General features: G+C 37.9%; 1 protein-coding gene across 5 annotated transcripts in view; it reads right to left on the minus strand.

The window, feature by feature from the left end:
• Positions 1-930: 930 nt before the first annotated feature.
• Positions 931-21016, minus strand: part of sh3glb2b (SH3-domain GRB2-like endophilin B2b) — a 33934-nt gene continuing 13848 nt past the window's right edge. For 2 of the 5 annotated variants that reach the window (XM_035951234.2, XM_023276796.3), the window contains 5 exons: positions 16552-16575; positions 16344-16433; positions 13264-13364; positions 11099-11339; positions 931-7898 (listed from right to left, as the gene is read on the minus strand). In XM_035951234.2, coding sequence (XP_035807127.1) covers positions 7791-7898; positions 11099-11339; positions 13264-13364; positions 16344-16433; positions 16552-16575 — 564 coding nt within the window. In that variant the 3' untranslated portion in view covers positions 931-7790. Of the gene's footprint in view, positions 7899-11098; positions 11340-13263; positions 13365-16343; positions 16434-16551; positions 16576-20225; positions 20289-21016 lie in introns of all 5 variants that reach the window. The other 3 variants (XM_055019346.1, XM_055019347.1, XM_035951232.2) reach the window with 2 other exon arrangements.

Below are 21016 nucleotides of genomic sequence, written 5' to 3' on the forward strand. Positions count from 1 at the left end.
AAGGACATTAAATTCCAATGTAAATGTGTGATATTCATCCTCTGGAGCTTTCTCTTCACATCATCTTCCACCTGGACTGCTTTGGTCGGGAACATGTGCAACAAACATTTGAAAAACTGCACTTTAACATCAATGAATGACACTGAAGTTTAATCTCTACATAAATGAGACTGAGTCTGGATGTGCTGCTCTGTCATTAACTCCTAAGTTTAGGGAAAGTTCAAACAAAAGAGGACAGTTCAGATAAGACTTGAGAATGAGCTTATTTTGAACAAACATCTCAGACTTTCTGAGCTTCAGCACCTCTAGCAAGATATTTTAACAAGTAACTCAAGAGATCCAGAAGTTGGAGAGAGTTAGCTTTAGCTGAGCCAAAGAACATGTGGGATGCTAACCTAGCAAACATTTAAGACTTTTCTCTGTGAATTCTGAGAAATAATTTTCTATTTAATGACAGAGCTACACATCTTAACTCAGTGTCATTAAAACAGACTCTAATTCAGTGTCATCCATCCATATTAAAGTGCAGTTACCCAAAATGTTTGTTGCATGAGCTCCAACAAAACCTGTCCAGGTAGAAGGCCACTTTGACAAACAGGAAGTGGAAGATTCCAAGCAGATTTATAGAAGGGGGAACCGGACTGTACTAAGTGTGGTCCAGTATAGAGGGGTGTTTTGTGGGTTTTTAAGGCTGATAATGATTATTAGTGAGACATTTGGAGTAGATATTCATTTGCAGTAAATGAAAGTATTTAAAATCTTGAGTTAAACTTAGAAGAACACAAACTCTAACAGAAAACTTTGTTGATACGTTTTTGTTTTGTTTACAGATGTTAAGTTAAAGGAGTTTTATTCGTGGCGTATAACCAATCAAATCACTCCAGAAGACAGAGCGACTACAGGTAGATAAAGGTTCAGAGCCAAAGTAGCGCCATTTTTAAATGTATTTATTACCGTAAATCAGTAAAAAATAAAACACTGATAATCAGTAAATCAGTCAGTCCACAATTACTACAATTCTACAATGTATGTCTCTTTGCTTTGACTTGTTATTTGTACAATATACGATGTATATGATGGCGTTTTTTCATACCAAAGGCTATACTATGATGTTTTCTAAGAGACATACCATGATACTCTGCTTGTTCTGGCCCTGGGTTGCTGCAGTCCTCCTCTGTTGTTTTCTGGATTGTACTCAGCTGCATGTCTTCGTCCATCCGGCCTCTGTTGACTCGTCCCGCCTGCTGTCTCTGGAGCTGAAGCTGGATTGGAACAGACCAAAGTACAGTCCAATCACGATGCCAGCTGCCTCTCAAAAGGCTCCTTCATCTGGCAGGTGGCAGCACTTCTTCTGAGGGGAAGCTAAGCTGGCCCAGCAGAACTTTGGAGATGTGTTCCAGTGGTTGGTGGATGTGTGGGGAGATAGAGAGGGACCTTTGAATTGTTCACAAAGGAAAACAGGGAACCCATTGGTAGTTTTAGTTTAGGATGCTACTGCGGTGTGTTTTTGGGTTTTAAGAGGTGAACAGGAAGAGATTTTTTTCGTATTGATTATCTTTTACTTTGTTCCTGGTTGGAATGCCCATCGATGTCAACATGAAGTTCACTTTTAGTTCTGTTTATTTATTTTTATTTTACTAACACCCATTTGTTTTTAACCCCATCACATGTTGTGTTGTTGTAAACTTACTATTTCAAATAAATTCTCGTCTAACCCTCTGGAAACCAGCGTTTGGACTGTTTTGGTGTTGCTCCTCACCTACTGACAGCTGTAGACTAAAGGCTATACTGTGACATTTTTAGGAGGTTAAAGGTTAGAAGGCTCTATATAAGTGCTACCAGCACAACAAGCCTGACCAGCAGTTTGAGAGCTATGTATCTACTCATAGAAGTGAATCTACTGCTGCTGCTGGAGTCTGGTAGAGAACTTATCTGCTCTGAGTCATTCTCTACTTCCAGTTGGTCAATCAAATGGTGGAAGTCATGGCCAAAGAGGGAGGGGCAAAGCTCTGAGCCACACAGGTGAAGGTCATCTATGTGGTCTGGACTGCTCCTAATGCGTTGGTGGGTGAGTTTTCCAGAGAGCTGGTTGGTGTGTTTGTTCTCACTGAAGAAGCAACGGCGTGTAATGTAAAAGGCAGTGCTTAAAATCAGCTGCAAATTATCTTCGGAGCACATTTTAGCATGTTTCAACTCATTGGTTTGGTTTTACGGCCCACAGCTTTACAGTTTTCATCCGAGTCTTCAGTGTAGCTTCCAGAAGCAGCATGTTAGTTTGCACATCAACAGCCCAGCACCAAATTAAAATGTAAAACATAGTGGCTTCAGCAGGTGAAGAGCCAGATGTTTTTCTCTGGACTTGGCAAAATGTGAGTAGAAGAGGGTAACTACTGGATTTTCATTATCAGGCAGCAGGAAATATGAGAAATGAATTAAATAATCCTTTTTGTCTCTTGCATGTAAATAACCAAATGTTTGCTTTCAAAATGGGGTGACCAGCTAGATTCCCAAACTGTCATCTCACTGTGTGACTGGTTTCACAGGCTTGTGGTTTAAAACGATTCCTACACTCAACCTAATACCACTTGACCAGCTGCATCTCCTTTTAAATTTAAGGAAAAAAGGATAATAATGAAGGTTAAACTGTAGCAGTGCTGTTGTTCAAGAACTAGACGGTCATATTATTGTAACACACATGCATGTTTATTGCACATCAAACCAGTGGCCATAAGTTGACAAAAGTGTGATGTCAGTAAGAAGTCCGGGCATTTTAAAATAATAAACATTTTAAAACAAACTAAATTAAAAACATGCAAGCAACAAATTACATCTCCGCATGCACGCACGCACACACACACACACAAAATGTGGTATTTTGTCCAATCAGAGCAGACTAGGTTCTACAATGTACAAGCTACAAATGTTGTGTGAAGAAGGTATTCAGTAGTTTGACTAAATAACCTTAACCCAAACTTTGTTTTTGGGACTTTCAGCTGCATCTCATCATTTACAGAAGTAGATGGAGTACACTCAGTTGTAATCCATGTTTGTAAAATCTTTTTTACAAGCAAAAATAAAAATAGCACTAAAACTTTGCTGTCATGACAGCCTTATTAATATCACAGCCATTGATTCCTGAGGGCACTCATCTAATACATACAATTACATTTTCTAAAGTATGAGGGAGTATTTTGGGCTGATAGTGGAGCTAGAAAGATTAGGGGGTCCCAGAAACATTCAGCATAACCTGGAAACCAGGAATGTCCCTGTCAGATGACCTAAGCCAGTGTAAACTCTACCTTCTATTATTAGCATGTTGGGCTGTGAAGTCGCACAGTGGATCCCATTACAACATTACACACAGGTATGACTCACACTTACTGCACTACCACTGGTGAGTAAACAATCCAAATACGCACTTTACATCATCTTTTGTAAGTTACAAAATAGACATCTAGAGTTAGACAACACTCCATTTTTTGATGAGTGACTCATTTGATCAAAGTAACCTTTTATTAGAGGCTCTCTGTTGCCACATGTATTGCATGCCAAAGTATTTACTCTAATGGAAACATTGCCGAATTCACTGCAGCTGGTGGAAGCTCCAACATTATCTCATGCTTTTGGCCTGATAACGTCATCACCCTACATGTTCTCTGAGGTAATAGCAGTATTGCTAGATAGGCCAGTTTTCTACCCCCCTAGGATACCTTTTATTGATTTGGAAGAGAGGTTGTGACTTGGATTAGTAGGTGAATTTTCCATCTACAAAGGGTTCAGCTAGTCATCAGAGATTTTAAACTGTAAGGAAGAGACTAAAGATACAATGGCCATTGAAAATACTATCCCGTGTCTTTTACTATACCCACATGGGACATTCCATTTAAAATAAACCAAATCTGAAAAAATTCCTCCCCGAGTCCCTCAGAATTGGCTGATTTTTAATGCCCAATATTATTAGTATATTTAATGGAGTCTTACCTTCATACAATTAATACTTTCACACTTACATGCTCTTAAATTACATAGTGGTGGGCCAAAGTTTGGTGGTAAAATATGACTGTATTAGAAAAGTGTTGAGACAGGGAAGGAATTTTGACTAGAAGATAAGTCAAAATGTAGGAAAAAGATCTTTCTTAGGCTCTAACTTTATTCCACCAACCACCATGTTCCAAATGGTGATGACCCTTGAGACTTCACACAAAATTCACCTTTTAAAATTTCCTGCAGTGAATTATCAGAAAACAGAAAACACATCAAGGGTGCCAGTACTTTTTACTGTCACTCTGTGTTATAAACAATACAATCTTGTAGTTTTTCTACTGAAACTATGATATATCCCATGATGTTGATGCTCAGAGTTGGTTAAAAAGAAAAACTGTGCCAAGCAAAAATGAGATTTTGGCTTTAGATAGTGAGTGGAGGGGATGTCAGATTGATTTGGTGGCAGTTTTTAACAGAACTCAAATGTGTTTTTCAGCCCTGAAAATCTCATGTATCCATCTCCTGTACTTGTGAAGTGATGTTTATGGCACGTATCCAGGTTGTTTTCCCCCAGTTAGATCCCTTCTTGTGCTGTATCTACTCTCAGATGTACGTCGCTTTGGATAAAAGCATCTGCTAAATGAAATTGTAGATTGTAGAATGAAGGCTCAACGATCCTGGAAAAAGTAATTGTAATTAAAAAGTGCAACATTTTGACATATATAGTTGATATACTAAAATTATTGTGCTGAAAATTTCATGTAATTCTGAGGGGGTGATGCGGGAGGCAGTGATAGATTTTTTTTATGGAATGCCCCACTTAGCCTTTGGAGGGTTGCAAGCAGTGGGATGTTTTTACAGCAGCATTGTATTTTGTGTTTCTCAGTCAAGTTTAATTCTGTACATATAAATGAACACTTAATATTAAAATTATTGAATGATATTTAAATTCTGTATATATAAGATAAACTGGACCAAAAACAAACATCCACCAGATGAAAAGTAGAAGTAAAATTGCACTGTTTTCATGTGGACTCAATGGGTTCTAGTCTCTGATTGGGCGCCGTTTTCAAAGCTAATGTGGCAACACTGGTTAAGAGATGTCTGTTTGTGACAGGCTACGTGTGGTTAGTATGTGGTAGCTGAGTACTTGCAATGAAACACACTACACAGCCACAGGGATGCTTGAAATAAGAAAAGACGACATAAATTTTTAACTTTTCTACCAGACTTCATCCACAGAATTACCACCACATTATTTTTCAAATCATTTTTAAGCAAAGTTCCATTATACACCTCTACACACACTTTCAGAAACCAGCTACAGCAGCAGACTGAGTACAAGTTGCGTCACAAAATCACTGCAGAAGAGATGTATTTTACAATGATGTTCTTGAAAATAAACCTGATAGTCAGGCATGTTCATGTAACCAAAGTGAAATCCTGTGGCTTTTATAGGAACACATATTTTTTGCGGTAACTATTTCACGTTCACACTGCAGAGATTATCAAACAAGTGCTGCATTTAAACATTAGAACGGAAACTTACAAGCTTCAGTCTGTATGACTCAGCTTCACCGTACAGCAGCTGTGAGCAAGGTGGTAAACAATCATTCATGTTAACCAAACTTCTTTGGAAGAGAAAGCAAGTCTACCCATCTGCTTGGTGAAACTTTGATCTCTCTTCTTTTCGTCATTGTTAAACCACACAGCTTAGCTCACAGTCAGTTCACGGCATTATCACTGAGCTTGTTGTTCCACTAATTCTGATTTTTCCAAGCTCTCAGTGAAGGAGGCTTTCATTGACCCTGGCTTATGTGATTCATAGTTTTAGATAAATTAACACCTATTAAAACACTTGCTATCAGAATCTTTCGCTTGAGTCAGCATCAAATTTAAATAAAACTTGGGGTATGTTCCAATATTTTTACTACCTACAATATAGTAAGCTAGAAAAAGATTCAGCACCCCCCAATACACAGTATCTCAAATGAAGTATGCCAAAAATGCCTGGATGGCCAACTACATCTGGTAGGATTTTGCAGTTTGCAACATGTTTTTCTGGCCATTCTGATGCACATTACTTCACACAAGAAATTTAAGCCATCTGTTTAGCCTTTCTTTCCCGAAACTGCATATTCCACCAGGAGCGTGTCTAAAGCAAATCATGTTGTCAGCCTAATTTTGTCGGCTTACAGATTTAGTCATTTTTCTTTAATTTTTGTGCTTCTACACAGTTAAATTGTTTTTAAACTCTGTCTCTGTTTTAGTTGTTAAATATATATTCATACTCATAATTGTTTGCATCTACATTTCACACACAGAGTCTAGTGGCTATGATTGGCTGTATTGCAGCTGGAATAGTGGAACCCCAGAGCTTTAATCCAAATAAGTTCTGTGTTAATTGATTGAAGCAGTCCTTCAGTGCCTCTTTCACTTTGAACCTCTCTAAAGTAGTTTGAATAATTTTGCTGAATTGTGTTTCTGGCTCCATCAAACTTTGTTGTAGTCTTGTCAGTGTGTTCCCAAAACTCAGCAGTCACTTTGCAGAGTACAACGTTATCATAACTGATACCCAAACGACATAATTAAGACCCACGTTGTACTAATTCATTGAACTAATCTTTCACTGGATTACACAAGGCCTTGGTCTTGGAATGCTTATGTGTATGTAAAAGTAAGACTGGTAAGAGCCATGTTACAGTTGTCACACAAAAGCAGCCAAAATGCTGTGTCAGTAAACTAAGAGAGTGTGTAACTGTAAGACATAATACTACAATAGGAGGAAGCCTGTGATAACAGGTCATATTACAAGTATTTGCTGTAATTTCTCCCATTACTCATCAGTGATAATAGAAATGTTCTCAATGGGCAGTTTTGCATAAGTATTTCCTTAGATCAAAATACAAGACATTAACCCCAGTTTGTGCTTATTGTGTATGAGCATATATTTGAGTCACAGAGGAAACCATCACATTGATTTCACAAAAACATGATTAACCCATTAAATGGGTAATGCTTAAAAACCCCACAATGTGATTTAAAAAGATACAGTGGTGTTCTACATACATAGAAAAGAATAGAATATCCTTTATTAGGATAATCTATAGGATTTTTTCTATATATCAATCAGTCACTTCTGATGCCTTGTCAGCCTGTCACAGCAGCTCCTACTCAGTTTTGAGTATTTTGAACATATTTTATTTTGTTCCTGGTATGTGAGCTGCATCTCTCTTTTTTGTCTTTCATGTATATTTGTTTAATTATTTTCATAGTTCTGTCACAATGTTAGTATTGTGTTCTCGGAGTTATTGTTAATTATTCATGAACTGCATATAATGTAAAAAACGCCGCTGACTGACTGGAGATGGGTTTTGTGTGGTACACTTTGGACAGAGTGCGTTGCGACTGTATGATCAGCCTGTACATGCTTATTTTGTTCTACTTATTTAGTTGGTCTGTGATGCTGATGAGGATAGAATGGCAAATCTCTCTCTCTGTCTGTCTGTGTGTGTCTGTATATCTAGTGCACCTAAAATCTTTTTTGAACCCAATGCAGATGAACTTTTGGTTCATCGGAAGAGTCACTGAGAAATACAACTACCTTGAGAGCATTTTGGACTGCCTTTTTTCCCCCAAACATAGCTGATTATTTATCATTCACAAACATCATTGTGGCAGTTCTGAGACTTAAACATACTGACACATGAGGGGCACAAACTGAGGCTAATGGTGAAAGTGTACTAAATGCACACGTGACAGCAGATAGAGGTTTGCTTTTGCAAGGGTGTGTGTTGCTTAGTCCATTAGCTCAGCAGTTCCAGGTAGGTGACAGGTACTTTGCCCTTTTCATTGCCCCGTTCTCCAATCAACCAATCAGGGTCCATTCCTGGTACGGTGTGTACAGTTATGAGCTAGAGAGAAAAACAAAAAGAAAGATGATTTTGTAGGACAAATTTGACAAAAAACACAACTGAGCATGACGCTCTTTATAACAAGAAAAAAGAAGAGTAATACAGTGCACTTTATGTGGTGAGATTTACATCATCCCCTCCTTGTGCTTAAGTTTGGAATCAAGAAGCTTTACCGTTATTCTAAAACATCATACATACAACGGAACAAAGCTGAAATTACTCAGGTTCATGAATAATCCCAGTTAATCCTAGTTGGAAATTTTCATGTCCTCATGGTTTTGTCCATCTCCTTCTCTGCTTCTATATCTGTCTCCACTCCCTCTGAGTAGTGTCTGTACAGTCATCTCTAAAGGTACAGTCAGAAAGGCCAAGCAGCTGAGAGGAAAGGAAGCATAAACATCAGAAGGCGTAAGACAGCATTCCACAATCACTTTCTTGTAACACTTATTCTGTTCTGGTCTGCCATCCCTCATTATTTGAGATGTACTTAAATAAACAAGAAGTTCATTTGAGTTCTGTTCAACAAAGCGATGTGACTAACAAGTCCAAGATAAATTTCCCCAAGTGGGACAATAACGTATATGAATTAAATAGAACCGGCATCGTATTCTTCACAGAAGGGAGTGGTGTTAGAATTATAACCTGGCTGCACATTCACACAGCAAGCTGCCTTTGTTATCATTTCAGCATAATGATCAGAAGCACACTCCCAAAATCCCACAAGAGTTTCTAAAGGAGAAAAAAGTGATGACGTCTGTGGCCTGACTTGAAATCCAGAAGTACACTTTTGGGGTATAGAACAACACATCCCCTTTAGCAAAGAGCAGCTGAAAAAAACTCTCAGAAGAATGATGGAACATCTTTCAAGCAATTTGTATAACACTTGTGCCCTCCATGGTGGAGAAGATTGTCATCAAAAATAAAGGTGGACATGCATAGTACTGAAAAGTAAAGGATTGCAATTTCACAAATGAGAGGTGTACTGACTTTTGATGCACGGAGTTCCTGCTGGGGCCTGCATTTTTAATATAGTAAAAATAAAAAACTTTTAACAGCAGAACAAATACCTAATGTTCAGCTCAGAAGTAATGCAATTACTATAAGGTGATACAAAATTTGAATGATTTCACGTTTAAGTGATATCTCAGTTGTGAAAAAATAAGTACATGGAAACATTTAAATTCCTGTGAAAGGTTGTCAACAGATTGAGGTAATATACTCAGAAAAACAACACTTCACAATGACATTTTGACAATTTGAATTGTGCTGCGGTTTCAGATCAGGTTCCAGTGATTACAGCCTCCTTAGGAAATAACAGGTAGAACTTGTCTTGTGTAAACCTCTGATATCTACAGCCTTCCGTTCTCTTTTTCTTTTGAGGTGTGTGGTGTCATGGTGGTGGAAATGTTCTGGTTTGAGATTTCTTTGCTGCCTCGGGGACTGTGTAGCATGCAGTTGATAATTAGATGGAATTATGCCACATATCAGGATCTGAGACCAGTAATTTTGCTTGGAAGATTGGAAGAGGGGTTAAAAACTTCAGCAAGCAATGTTCAAGAACGGTAGATAATCATGCAAGACACCATGTAAGTTATTCTAAATCTTATTTTATGACAAACTCTGCAGTGTAACTTTTAAAATGTCCTTGCTTCCCAACTTCTGTTTTTGATTCTTTTACTCTTCTGCATCCTTAAATTTTAATGACCTTTTTAATGATTTTCTAAATGTGTTTTCTTTCTTTTTATAATTGTGTTTTCATCTGCTGTTTTAATGTCCTTGTGAAGCACTTTGAATCGCCTTGTTGTTGAAATGTGCTATATAAATAAACTAACTTTAACTTTAACCAACAAGAAGATATTTCTGCTAAAGTGGGCAATACTAACGTCTCCACAGAACAATAATACAAGTATGTCAGCTTTATATGTAGGCACTGTTTCAAAGAGGATTAAATGTTTGCTTGTTCAGATATATATCAAAAAGACTATTTCCATTTAGTGTGTTGCTTTATTTGCTTTTTCACATGACTGTCTGTATTTAGCTTATGGTCAAACCACTGTGAGAATGCCCAATCTTGTTGATCTCATAAGCTAAGAATAGTGGCCTGGTTAGTGGTTAGTACTTGAATGGGAGACTGCCTGAAAATACCAGGTGCTGTATGTTTTCAGATCTCAATATACACTTTAGGGGAGCAGTGGTTAACACTGTTGCCTCACAGCTAGAAGATCCCTGGTTCCCTGGGCCTGGGTTCTCCCTGTGCATACGTGGGTTTTCACCAGGTACTCCAGCTTCCTCCCACAGTCCAAAAACATGCTGAGGTAAACTGGTGATTCTAAATTGTCTGTAGGTGTGAATGTGATTGTTTGGCTCTATGTGTAGCCTGTGATAGACTGGTGACCTGTCCAGGGTGTCCCCTGCCTTCATCTTAAATCAGATGGCATGGACTCCAGCCCCCCAGCAACCCTAAATAGAATAAAATGGTGTGTAATGGATGAATAGATGGATGTATATAGTGTATAATTAGTATATTTCAGTTTATCATTCCTTTGTCTCATGCATAATCTCCAGAAAGGCATTCTATGATATATGTATATTGAAACACACTGTCAGACACAGCCCTCGTTATGTATGTTTGACAAGAATTGACAGTGACATTAAATCTGATACTGTATATCACTATCACTATATGACTAGGTTTTTTCCTCCCTGAGAAGAACAGGAAACAGAGGGAGTCCTCTCTGTCTATTAATGTGCCTGCTTTAATGGATAAGAGGATGTGACTGTCTAAACCCTAGGCCAGTTGCTGATGTGAGCAATATATTTTTTAGCTGTTTAAATGATTTATAATAGTGTTTGGTTTTTGTGTTTACAATGAATGTTTTCCTAAAATTCATTGGGCTTCTTTGACTGTCTTTTAACAAAGCTTAATCACGCAGTTTTGAGCCAAACAACAAGCAAGGATATCTTTCTTGGACACTGTCCAAAGACTTTGATGCAATATCCTTCACTCTGTCTGAACTGTCACAACAACTGTGATCTCACTTCTGTTGTATACTGGATGTGTTGTTTTAGTATTCAATATACATGCTTCAGTTATACAATAGAGAGCCCTCTAACGGCTTCCTATGTTTGGGTGTTGTTTCCTTTTGTAACAGAGATATTAGGATGGACGCAATGGGTGACTCAGAAATATCTTACTTTACCTCATCAGCCAACAGGGAAAGTTCACTGGAATCGTGAGCATCATAGTCATACAGGACCTTGGCTTTCCTGGTGCCAGTGACCGGCAGCTGTGTCTGCTCCATAGTCAGTGTGCTTGGCCTTTGGCCAGACGAGGAGGAGACGGTGGCCCCAGGAGAGGTCGGTCCAGACAGGAAAGTGGAGGAGACAGGATTGGGGCAGACAGCAGCAGAGGACTGAGGTGCACCAACAGCATTAGCACATCTGTGTCAATATCGGAAAAACAGATAAAGGATACGAGTGTTTACACTTGAAATCCAGCTTGAGTATGTGTCTGTGTATTTGTCTGTGGTAGTCTTTACACGCATACCTACCATTTACTGGAACCCAGCACCCCCTTCTCACTAATCCTGATTTAACTTGGATCATTAGATGTAGGAGCCTTTAATCACCAAGCTTATTAGCATGGCTACAACAGTCAAGAAAACACTTGGGAAAGAAAGTGTTTGATAAGTCATCAAGAAAGTCACTTGTAATCAAGCAAACAATGTATTGATACCATTGTTCTTCAATGTGAATTTATTTCTCTCTCTCACTGTAACACAATATGGATGAGTACTTTTTCCAAAATTTTCCATGAAGTTTGCTTTTTGCTGTTGCTTCCACTGCTCCCACAACTATTGCCTTCTTTGTTTCAGAAACTCACACATATTTAAAGACATTTAAATCCAAAATGTCAATAATTAAAAATTCTTCCCCAAATTAAAATCCAGATTATTATATATACTGTCAGCGCCACTGTCTGGAAAAAAAATTATTCTACAAAGGATGTCAGTTGAAAAACAGCTCTCTAGTGCGGACTCCACCATCCAACTTCTACAACCCTCTTCTACCATTATTTTTCCCACTGGCTCTTCATTTTCTATATGTACACATTAACAAGAATACATAATCTTTCAAATAATTTAATGCTAATAAATAGAAAATAAGTTAATAAAAAATAGCAAATGAGTTAGGAAATAAGTTTTTATTTTTATGCTATTTGTTCAATTTTACCTATAAATATAGCTCAAAACAAACTAACCAACTTTACAAACGAAACAATAAAATCATATCACTGAATCACAATGAAAGAGCATGAATAGGGATGTGATGCATGATGAACGAATAGTTCACCAGTGTTAGAGTCGTGTTCTCCAGTAAAGAGAGTTGGTGTAACAAAACCACAACTGTCCAGATGGACACAGGAGCGTGAACTCTTTTTTTTTTTTTTTTTACTGTTTCTTTCTGAAAATACGGCAACGAATTAGGCCGGTGTCTTTTTTCAGTCAAAGTGGGTGATTCCTGATAACTTTGAGTAAGAATCTGAGATTCATTATGAAGACTTTGGTTGGGAAAAGAATATATTAACTCTGTGTAATGAAATATGTTTGTCTTTTTCAATTCAATTTTATTTATATAGCGCCAATAACAGGTCAAATTGTCTCAAGACACTTTACAGAACCCATATACCTGAACCCCCAGAGCAAGCCCTAAGGTGACAGTGGCAAGGAAAACACCCTTTTAACAGGGAAGAAACCTTGAGCTAATGTGGGGGGAACCCATCTGCCTGCTGGCCGACAGGTTGAGAGGGACAGAAGAGGTAGAGAGGTAGAGCATGGACGTCACTATTTTCATGTTTATGTTGTTTAATGAGAATTTTCAGAAGCTAAAATGATGAGTTCAGCTGACTAAGCATCCAATTAACTCTTTTGTTTTTGGTCCTTGAAGTTATTTCATCTCTCATCCAAGAGCCTGCCTCCGTTCCAACTGACTGACAGGAAGTCCCACATGTTTATTGTCAGTCCAAACCCACACGGCAAATGGCACATTCATGATCTAAGATTCCCTGACTCCAACTGTGACTAACTTTGTTTTCTCTTTATTGTAGTTTTTGTTTTGTTCTTTCTGCATGTGTCTGTGGATCTGGAACGACTCATCTGCCTTCACTGATCTCCAAACTGTTTATTGTTCTCGTATGTATTGTTTTTTTTTTTTTTTGCTGATCAAATCTGAGCACTTTCCATAAGCTAACACTACAAACTAACACTACAAGTTAACACGACAAGACAAGTGTGAAAAATGGAGATTAGTGACTGTAATTACAAGCAGACCTATATATTTAGTAATAATGTTTTGGCAGCTGTACCTGTTGAGCTCCCTCTGAAGGTCCTGCATGTAGTGATGACACTGGGCATAATAGGTGGCCTGAGCCTCTGCAAAATCCTGCAAACAACGCAGGTGGTTGAGCTGAGGGCAGAAAAGAAAAGATGAACTCAGTATGACAGAAATATATCCAGCAATGCACACTGGCAGTCTGCTTCACAAGTTTTCACAGCAGCTAAAAGGCATCATCAGATAGCACTGATTTCTGAACATATACTGGAAAGGGAACCCTCTGAACCCCCAAACCCTCCTGTAACAGTCTAAAAGACAGTAATTTCTGAGATTTCTAGTTTCAAGTTTATTATTTTCTGTCGTCACTTAATAAATATCTGACTTCATATGGTCATTAAAACGTATTAAAAGCACAACAAATAAGATGTTAAGAAAGGTAACTTTCACAATGTACACCTTTAAAATTGATGCATGGTTGAAATTTTAATGCTGTTTTAAAATGTTTATTTGATGGAGAATGAAACAAGTCACATGACCACAGTTTAGTTAGTGGTCACACCTGTGGCATTGTGGGTCAGATGCAATACGGCTGCAGAGGGAAAACGCCAATATTGCTAGAGAGGAAACGATATGGCCCAAAATAACTATTCTGCACAGTCTGAGAGGTCACATGGTAATAGTGACTTTTAACTTTCACTTGTTTCATATTTATTGGCATAATTTTTCAAAGTCTTTTGCATGGAGGGTTTTAATAGTGCATTGTTGTCATAAGCTAGCATATTAAACCCATCTAACAACAGAAGACTAGCTTGAAAGAGTTATTTTGGAATAAGAGATATTTTTTGTGAAACTTTATCTATATATTTGAAATGTTTGTATGTCTTTATTCTCATAGTTTTCACAGACATATGCATGATGCGTGGCCTTATATATGGCCATTATATCAGACTGGAGTAGCTAAACCTCCAGTGGGTTTACAAGGCATGTTATCTAAAAGAGCCAAATAAAATTTTGTACACCATTTATGAGAGCCACAAATTGTAAAAACAGAAAGGTGTCACAGAATTCTGCACTCATCAGCAAAAACTGTGAAGTCATTATTTGACTCAGTCATGTGACAAAAAGTAACCATTCAGCTGAATTCCAGCCTGTGTTTCCACACAGTAGAGAAGAGACAAGTATGGAAACAAGCAAAAGAGATTGATCGAAAAATAAAACATACTGGATCAATAAAAGAAACGTGGCATTGCTCAGAAACACCTTACAGGAGAGCGAGTTGCTGGAAGATACATTTAGCGTGGTGATAATCATAGTGATAATGTTGTAAATGATCTAACGTATGTAGAGTCACCAGTATTTCCAGTACTGTGGGCAAATGGAAAAATGTTGGGTTGGCATTATATACTGCAAAATAATATTTCTGGGTTTTCTCTACTTCTAGCCATGGTTGTACCGTTTCCATAGAGCTGCAGGACTTTGTATTGCAGTGAAAAATGGGTCCACAGTGAAGAAAAATGTGACAGGAGCACAAACAAAAACTACCTGGGCTTCAGAGAGCGAACACTACTACTGTATAAAGGTTTTCCTTGCAAACTGTTGTACTTAAATGCGCCTCATGATATATCATTCTATAAAACACACACAATGATGATCCAGTTATAATCTGTCACTTCTATCAGTATGATCATTACCGGCTCCTGAGCCAATGTAGAAAACCACACATGAAGGAAACAAACAGCCCTCACGAAGGGGCTTCTCCAAATACAGTTCCATTGGGACATGAAGTAGTGTAACTTGATCGACCGCTATGTGAATCAATGTGAATCTTCAGCTGTTTGACTATTGTTTTCAGTTGATGTTTGCTGGAATTGTGATGCTCTGAATTTCCCTTTAAAATACCCCAAAGATGGGGTATTAAATTAAAGTCAGGCCACATCCTTGCCCAGATCATAGTTTTCCCTTTTTTCTTCTCTAAAAACTCTTGTTTGATTTTGTGCTTTGGATCATTATCATACTGGAATATCCCTCTTCTGCAAAGCTTCTACAGACTGACAGATATTTTACTGGAACCACAGACATTCATGGTGACATCTGTAGAGGTCATTTCTCCAACACCTTCTGCACTCATCCAGCTCCATATCATCACACTCCTACCACAGTGCTTCACTGTCAGGACTATGCATTCACTGTGGTAGTCCTGACCAGGTTCACATCAAACATGCGGAACCTTTTTCTTGGATACCGTGCCATTGGGGTTCACATTATGTAATGTCCTCAACATCGTCTGAACTCTCACACAAACTCCAGTTTCCATTGACAACCCCTGTGCAAAATCTGAAGGAGCTGCCGTTTGTTTTTCAGAGCTAGATTGTTCAAATAGCAATGTCTATGACATCGCTTTAGGAGGATGGCCATTGCTGCTCTCATTAGTGGTACTATGGCTTGGTCTGTCTCCTGATTACTGCTGAAACTGTTTTGAGACTAACTGGTAGTTGTCACGGCTCTCCCTTTATCCTCTAACATCTTAATGAAGTCTCACAAACAGATTTTCAACTCAACTCAACTTATTTGTCCCCTAAAGGGCGATTTGTCATGCAGGAGCTTACACAAGCATTCACAGTAAGCAAACAATAAAAAACAAATTAAAGGAAGGTTTTGTTTGGTTTCTGTTTCTTAATTGGTTGTATTCAATTTTCATTGTGCGTCAGCAACAGGTGTTTTCACTTTTGCTGCATTGATTTTTGTACTTTTGGACTTGCATTTTTAATATAGTATTTATAAAGTATTTGTTTCTGATTTGTTCATGAGAGGAAATATTCTACTTATCAACTTCAAAATAATGTAATTACTGTAAGGTGACACAATTTGAAATCATTTGACATATAAGCAATTTTGCACAGGGGAATTCACTTCTGCTGTATACTGTATGTGTCTCTTTGAAGGAATATGGAGGCAACTTATCATTGTAATCGAGTTTCATTAAAGTTGGAGAAAGATGTCACGAGCGTGAATATGTTAAGCTTGTGCAATCTTTTGGAAAAATACAAAACAGTGATTCATTCTGGCCATTTCCTTCACACTGACCAACATTGTCTGGTGACTATGACTCACATGTGTGCTGCTAATGCCTTCCAGCAGCAGTCTGGTGACCTCAGCTTGTCGATCAAACTCTGTCTGAGCAACACGAAGTTCATGCTCTGCCTGTAAGTGGACAACAAGAGGAAGGAAGTATTAAAGAGCTCATGTCATGCTTTTTATGAAGCACTTAGCCACAAACACTGCCAGCCAGCCAGACACATCCGTTAGCAAAGGTACTCACTTTGTCCACTTCCTCGCTCAGCAGCTGAGAGAAGCAGCCAGACGACAGGGAAAAAAAAAAAAACACAACAAAAAACCAGTCATGAACCATTCTGAGACTCAGACATTACATTATGTTGACACTGGCACAATTAAAGGTTGTCTGAGCTGCAGTTTCACCAATATGAAAGTAGGAAGGCGAAGAAAAATTAAGGAGATGTATTTTTAGTGGTGGGATGCGATTAAAAAATGTAATTAATTAGAGGCTTTGTAATTAATTAATACCAATTAATTGCATTTTTGTCAAATAGCAACATTTGACACAGTAAGTAAAGTTTTTCAATTCAAATAACTTTTGGTTGACAGTTGAATCAATAAACAGACATATATATGTTTATCATTTTGAATTTATATTAACAAAATTAATAAAGTTTTAAAATGGGACATATAGAAAAAATAAATGAAACTCTTTGTTGCACAGTTTGAACACAACCACACTTTTATCCAAACTGACATTGGGAGGATTTTTAAGAGAAAACTTTCTGCCCAGCAAGCTCAATGTGGTCTCATCTTCTTTCCCTGTTCACCAAACTTGCTTAAGCGCTGATGTCACTCCTGTGTATCTTCATCACGGCTGCAAACAGACTTTAGGTTCATTACCGCCCCCTACTGGGCTGGAGTGTTCATCAGTGTTACTGGTGTGCCAGAAATAAGGGAACTCAGAAAGGTGCGATTAAATGCGATATTTTTTTAACGCATTATTTCTTCTGTAATTAATTAATCGAAATTAAAGCGTTAAAGTCCCAGCCCTAGTATTTTTGTTTTTGCAGAAACAGAGTTTAGATAAAGTCTATTTCTGTTACTGTGATCATTTCCACCCTTGATCTAACCAGCTGCAACAAGTTGACTTGATATTGACCACTGACCCTAAGCACCAACTGTGGATGAAATACAGACTTTTTAAATAAAGTCAATATAAAATTAACCTTCACCATATTTGACTAATTAAATGAAATTTTATAAATATATTGATGTCATATAGTCTTCTTTGGCCATGCTGGCTTCAGGTCATTTTACTGCCCTAGGCCCAATGTCCATTGGTGCCCCCAGGGAGCTAAATACTTCATGGCTAAATGGTTTTTAAAATATCCATTATCGTTGTGCTATGACACCTCTACAGCTCTCAGTCATTTCTGTTCTGAACTGGGAGTATCATCACTGTCAGTCCTATAGTGAATAAAGCCTGATGTATTCATACAACTGTTGCAGTCTCCACAAAGTGCTTTGGATCACTATGCACTGCCTTCTTAGAAATCTTCAGTCTAACCAGAAACTGATTTATGACACTTTTATTTTCTGATTACGTTCTCTACTATAATAATTTTACTTGAAAAGCAATGCTCTTCCTGAGGCCCCGTCACATTTCTAGCAAGTGAACTGTGGTTGCAGGTTGATTTAGTTGAACAAGCCTCTGATGAGTGGATCAGGTCCAGCTGTGTTGCCTGAACGCTGCTTCAATGGAAGGAGCAAATTGAAGGAAATCTGAGCTTTGCACAAAAAGTAAACATGGTCACTGACTCTGATGTGATCAGTTTGATTGCAGGTCTAGAAATGAAGACAGATCCCTAATATTTCTTCTGATGTATTGTACATCTTTCAACTTCTTGTGTTTCCAATATTTCTAAACCTGCAGACTTTTGGACCTATTGCATGTTACTGAATGTATCAACTCCTCTTTGGATAGCATTAATAAATACTGCTGATTTTGACCAACATGAGTATATTAGATGTACAATTTAATATTGCTGAAATATTTGCTTTGTGTCTTAAATTCAAATACAATATCTCCTAGCAGTGTTAATAAGTGTGCTTTCCTATGGAAATGGAAATAATTTAAAGCCTGTAGATCAGCTCAGGACATCACAATCCCTACCTTAATTTTGCTGAAAAATTGATCAAGTAATATGCAGATTTAATTACTAGGCCAAGGAACGCGGTGGAGTTATGTGACAATTGGCGTACGTTTGTCTGTGCACAACATTACTCAAAAACGGACCAACGGATTTGGATGAAATGTTCAGGGAAGGTCAGAAATGACACAAGGACCAAGTGATTAAATTTTGGTAGTGATGCATCTTATAGTCTGGATCCAAGGATTTGTGAAGTATTTCCATTGCAAGATAGCGGCACGGTATCACTGTAACTATGACTACAGTGAACACTATGTCGGCTGTCTGCTGACAATCACACGATTGCGATCCTACTACAAATCAACCACTGCGGACTTATTGGAAATGATAGAAGGAACAATTGATTAAACTGTGGGGGTGTTTCTGAGTCCCATTAATTCCTGCCGCCCGCTACATATTTAGGTCACGCGTTCTGGTATCTGTACACATGCATAACACATGCCTGTGCTGAGCACAAGGTCATTTTGTTTGTGGGTACATCTATATTAAATGGTCACATTCTATGTTGCCGTGATTTCTGATCATCAGTAACTAATAAAAAAATGCTGCATTTCTGACGATGCCATATGGGGGAATGAACAGCCTAGGCGGAGTACTGCACTCTCTTAAGTGATTGGTTTTAAAATCTGAGGAAGATATCTTTATAGTAGTAGTGGGCTATATCAGATAAATAATGAATCAACAATTGAAATGAATTTGAATAAATCCAAAACTAAACAAACAAACAAAGTTTAGAGGGGCCAAACAACAGATTTTTAAAGCTGAACTTCATTTTTTTTTTAGAAAAAAAAAGGCTAACTAAATGTTATGAGGAAATACTTAAATAAATGCTCTTGGGAGATCTATACATGTGTTTGGACAATGTTTTTACAGATGTTGACTCATGTATATTTTTGTCAAGCACCAATAACTCATCACATGGATGCCTTTAAGTATGTTTTCATAAATCTGAACTAATTTCATACCAAAATGTATTAAACACCACTGAGTGAGCCATTCATATAACATCTCAGCTGTATATTTGTTCCGTATTTCAGAACCGCTGCCTCACAATGGACACCTAAATACTGCCGGTACACTTTTATTTTTCAAAACTGTATGACGGTGTGCTGTCATAGCTGTGAGAGTCTCTGTACCTTGTCCATTTTGAATTGATGTTATCCGTGCTTGATGCCTCAGAGCAGCATGTGTTTCTGTTTAAACCCTGATGATGCTAAACTGGGCCAGTTGTAATTTTGTTGGAAATAGATGACTATAACCTTCCAATCACCAGGTACCACGTGAATACAGAATCTGGGGTGATAAACACTTGTGTAACATGTCTGAGTCCGACAGTTGCTGCTGTTGGCCACCAGCCCAAACTAAACTTGACCTTTTCTCTACAAGCTGCAGATGTTGAAGAGTGATGACAGCTTGTTGTGTGGCGCCCTCCTGTGTTGACTGTGTGGTGTTGCAAAGAATTTTTTTTCTAATTGTGAAAATTTTAAAAACCTGTTTAGAAATAAAGTTAAATTTGACCCTCATGTACCTCCAGTTTTTAAAAAACTTTTGAGAAAACTAACATACTGTCAAAAATGAATGGTGGGGCTTTATTAACTACAAAAAGGGATGAGACTGCACCACAAATACACTAAAACATTCACTGGGGACTGACTAAAATCACTCATCTACCACCTCTAACGAGCAACGCAGAACAACAAGGTGCTAGTCCTATAGTGTGTACAACCTTCCTCTGCTCTGACACACTGAGATCAGGCGCCACATCCCAGCTTTCCCAGCCGCTCTGCAGCTGGTTCAGTCACAGAGAAACAAAAACGGAAAGTCAACAAAGCTGTCAAACAACTATCGTGATCATTACAAAAAAAAATTACATTTAATCAAACAACCACCACAGATGACCAACTAGACACCACTGTATGTGAAGTTGAAGCTAAACCTGCTGCTGACAAGCCTTAAATGAGGTTTTAATTCATACGATTTTCCACTTCCAATCACTTTGCTGTTTCCTAAAGTTCTGGTCTTCCACCACAAAATAATGTGTCACCGAACTAACTAATGCAGCAGGAGCAATCCAGGACCCGCATATATCATGTCAGTTTGTCAGTACTAGTGGTGGAAAGTAAACTATCACAGAAAGACAGTACTGTGTAAGACTGTAGTAATAGTACTAAAGTGGTGTTTCTATTTTGAAATCTTTTTATATTGGTGTGTTGCTACTTTCACTTCAGTAAAAGACAAAAAGTTGCTAAAAAAACAAATGTATAATGTTTGCCTAATTCCCCGTTTGTTTTGACATGAAAGAAAACATCATCTAAAACATGATTCAGATTAGTATCATATCATATGGCTACCACGACATGCTTAATTTTAAATGCATCAGTGTTTGCTATTACATTTGTGTGCCAAAAACAAAAGCATCCAAACACAAAAGTTCAAAATGCTCAAACATGCACAGCCCTGTTATCATATGGCTAACATGCCGTGCTTAATTTGTTGAAGTATCAGAAATGCAGCACT

The sequence above is a fragment of the Amphiprion ocellaris genome, chromosome 17 (genome assembly GCF_022539595.1).
Source record: "Amphiprion ocellaris isolate individual 3 ecotype Okinawa chromosome 17, ASM2253959v1, whole genome shotgun sequence".
In the NCBI taxonomy this organism is placed as follows: domain Eukaryota; kingdom Metazoa; phylum Chordata; class Actinopteri; family Pomacentridae; genus Amphiprion; species Amphiprion ocellaris.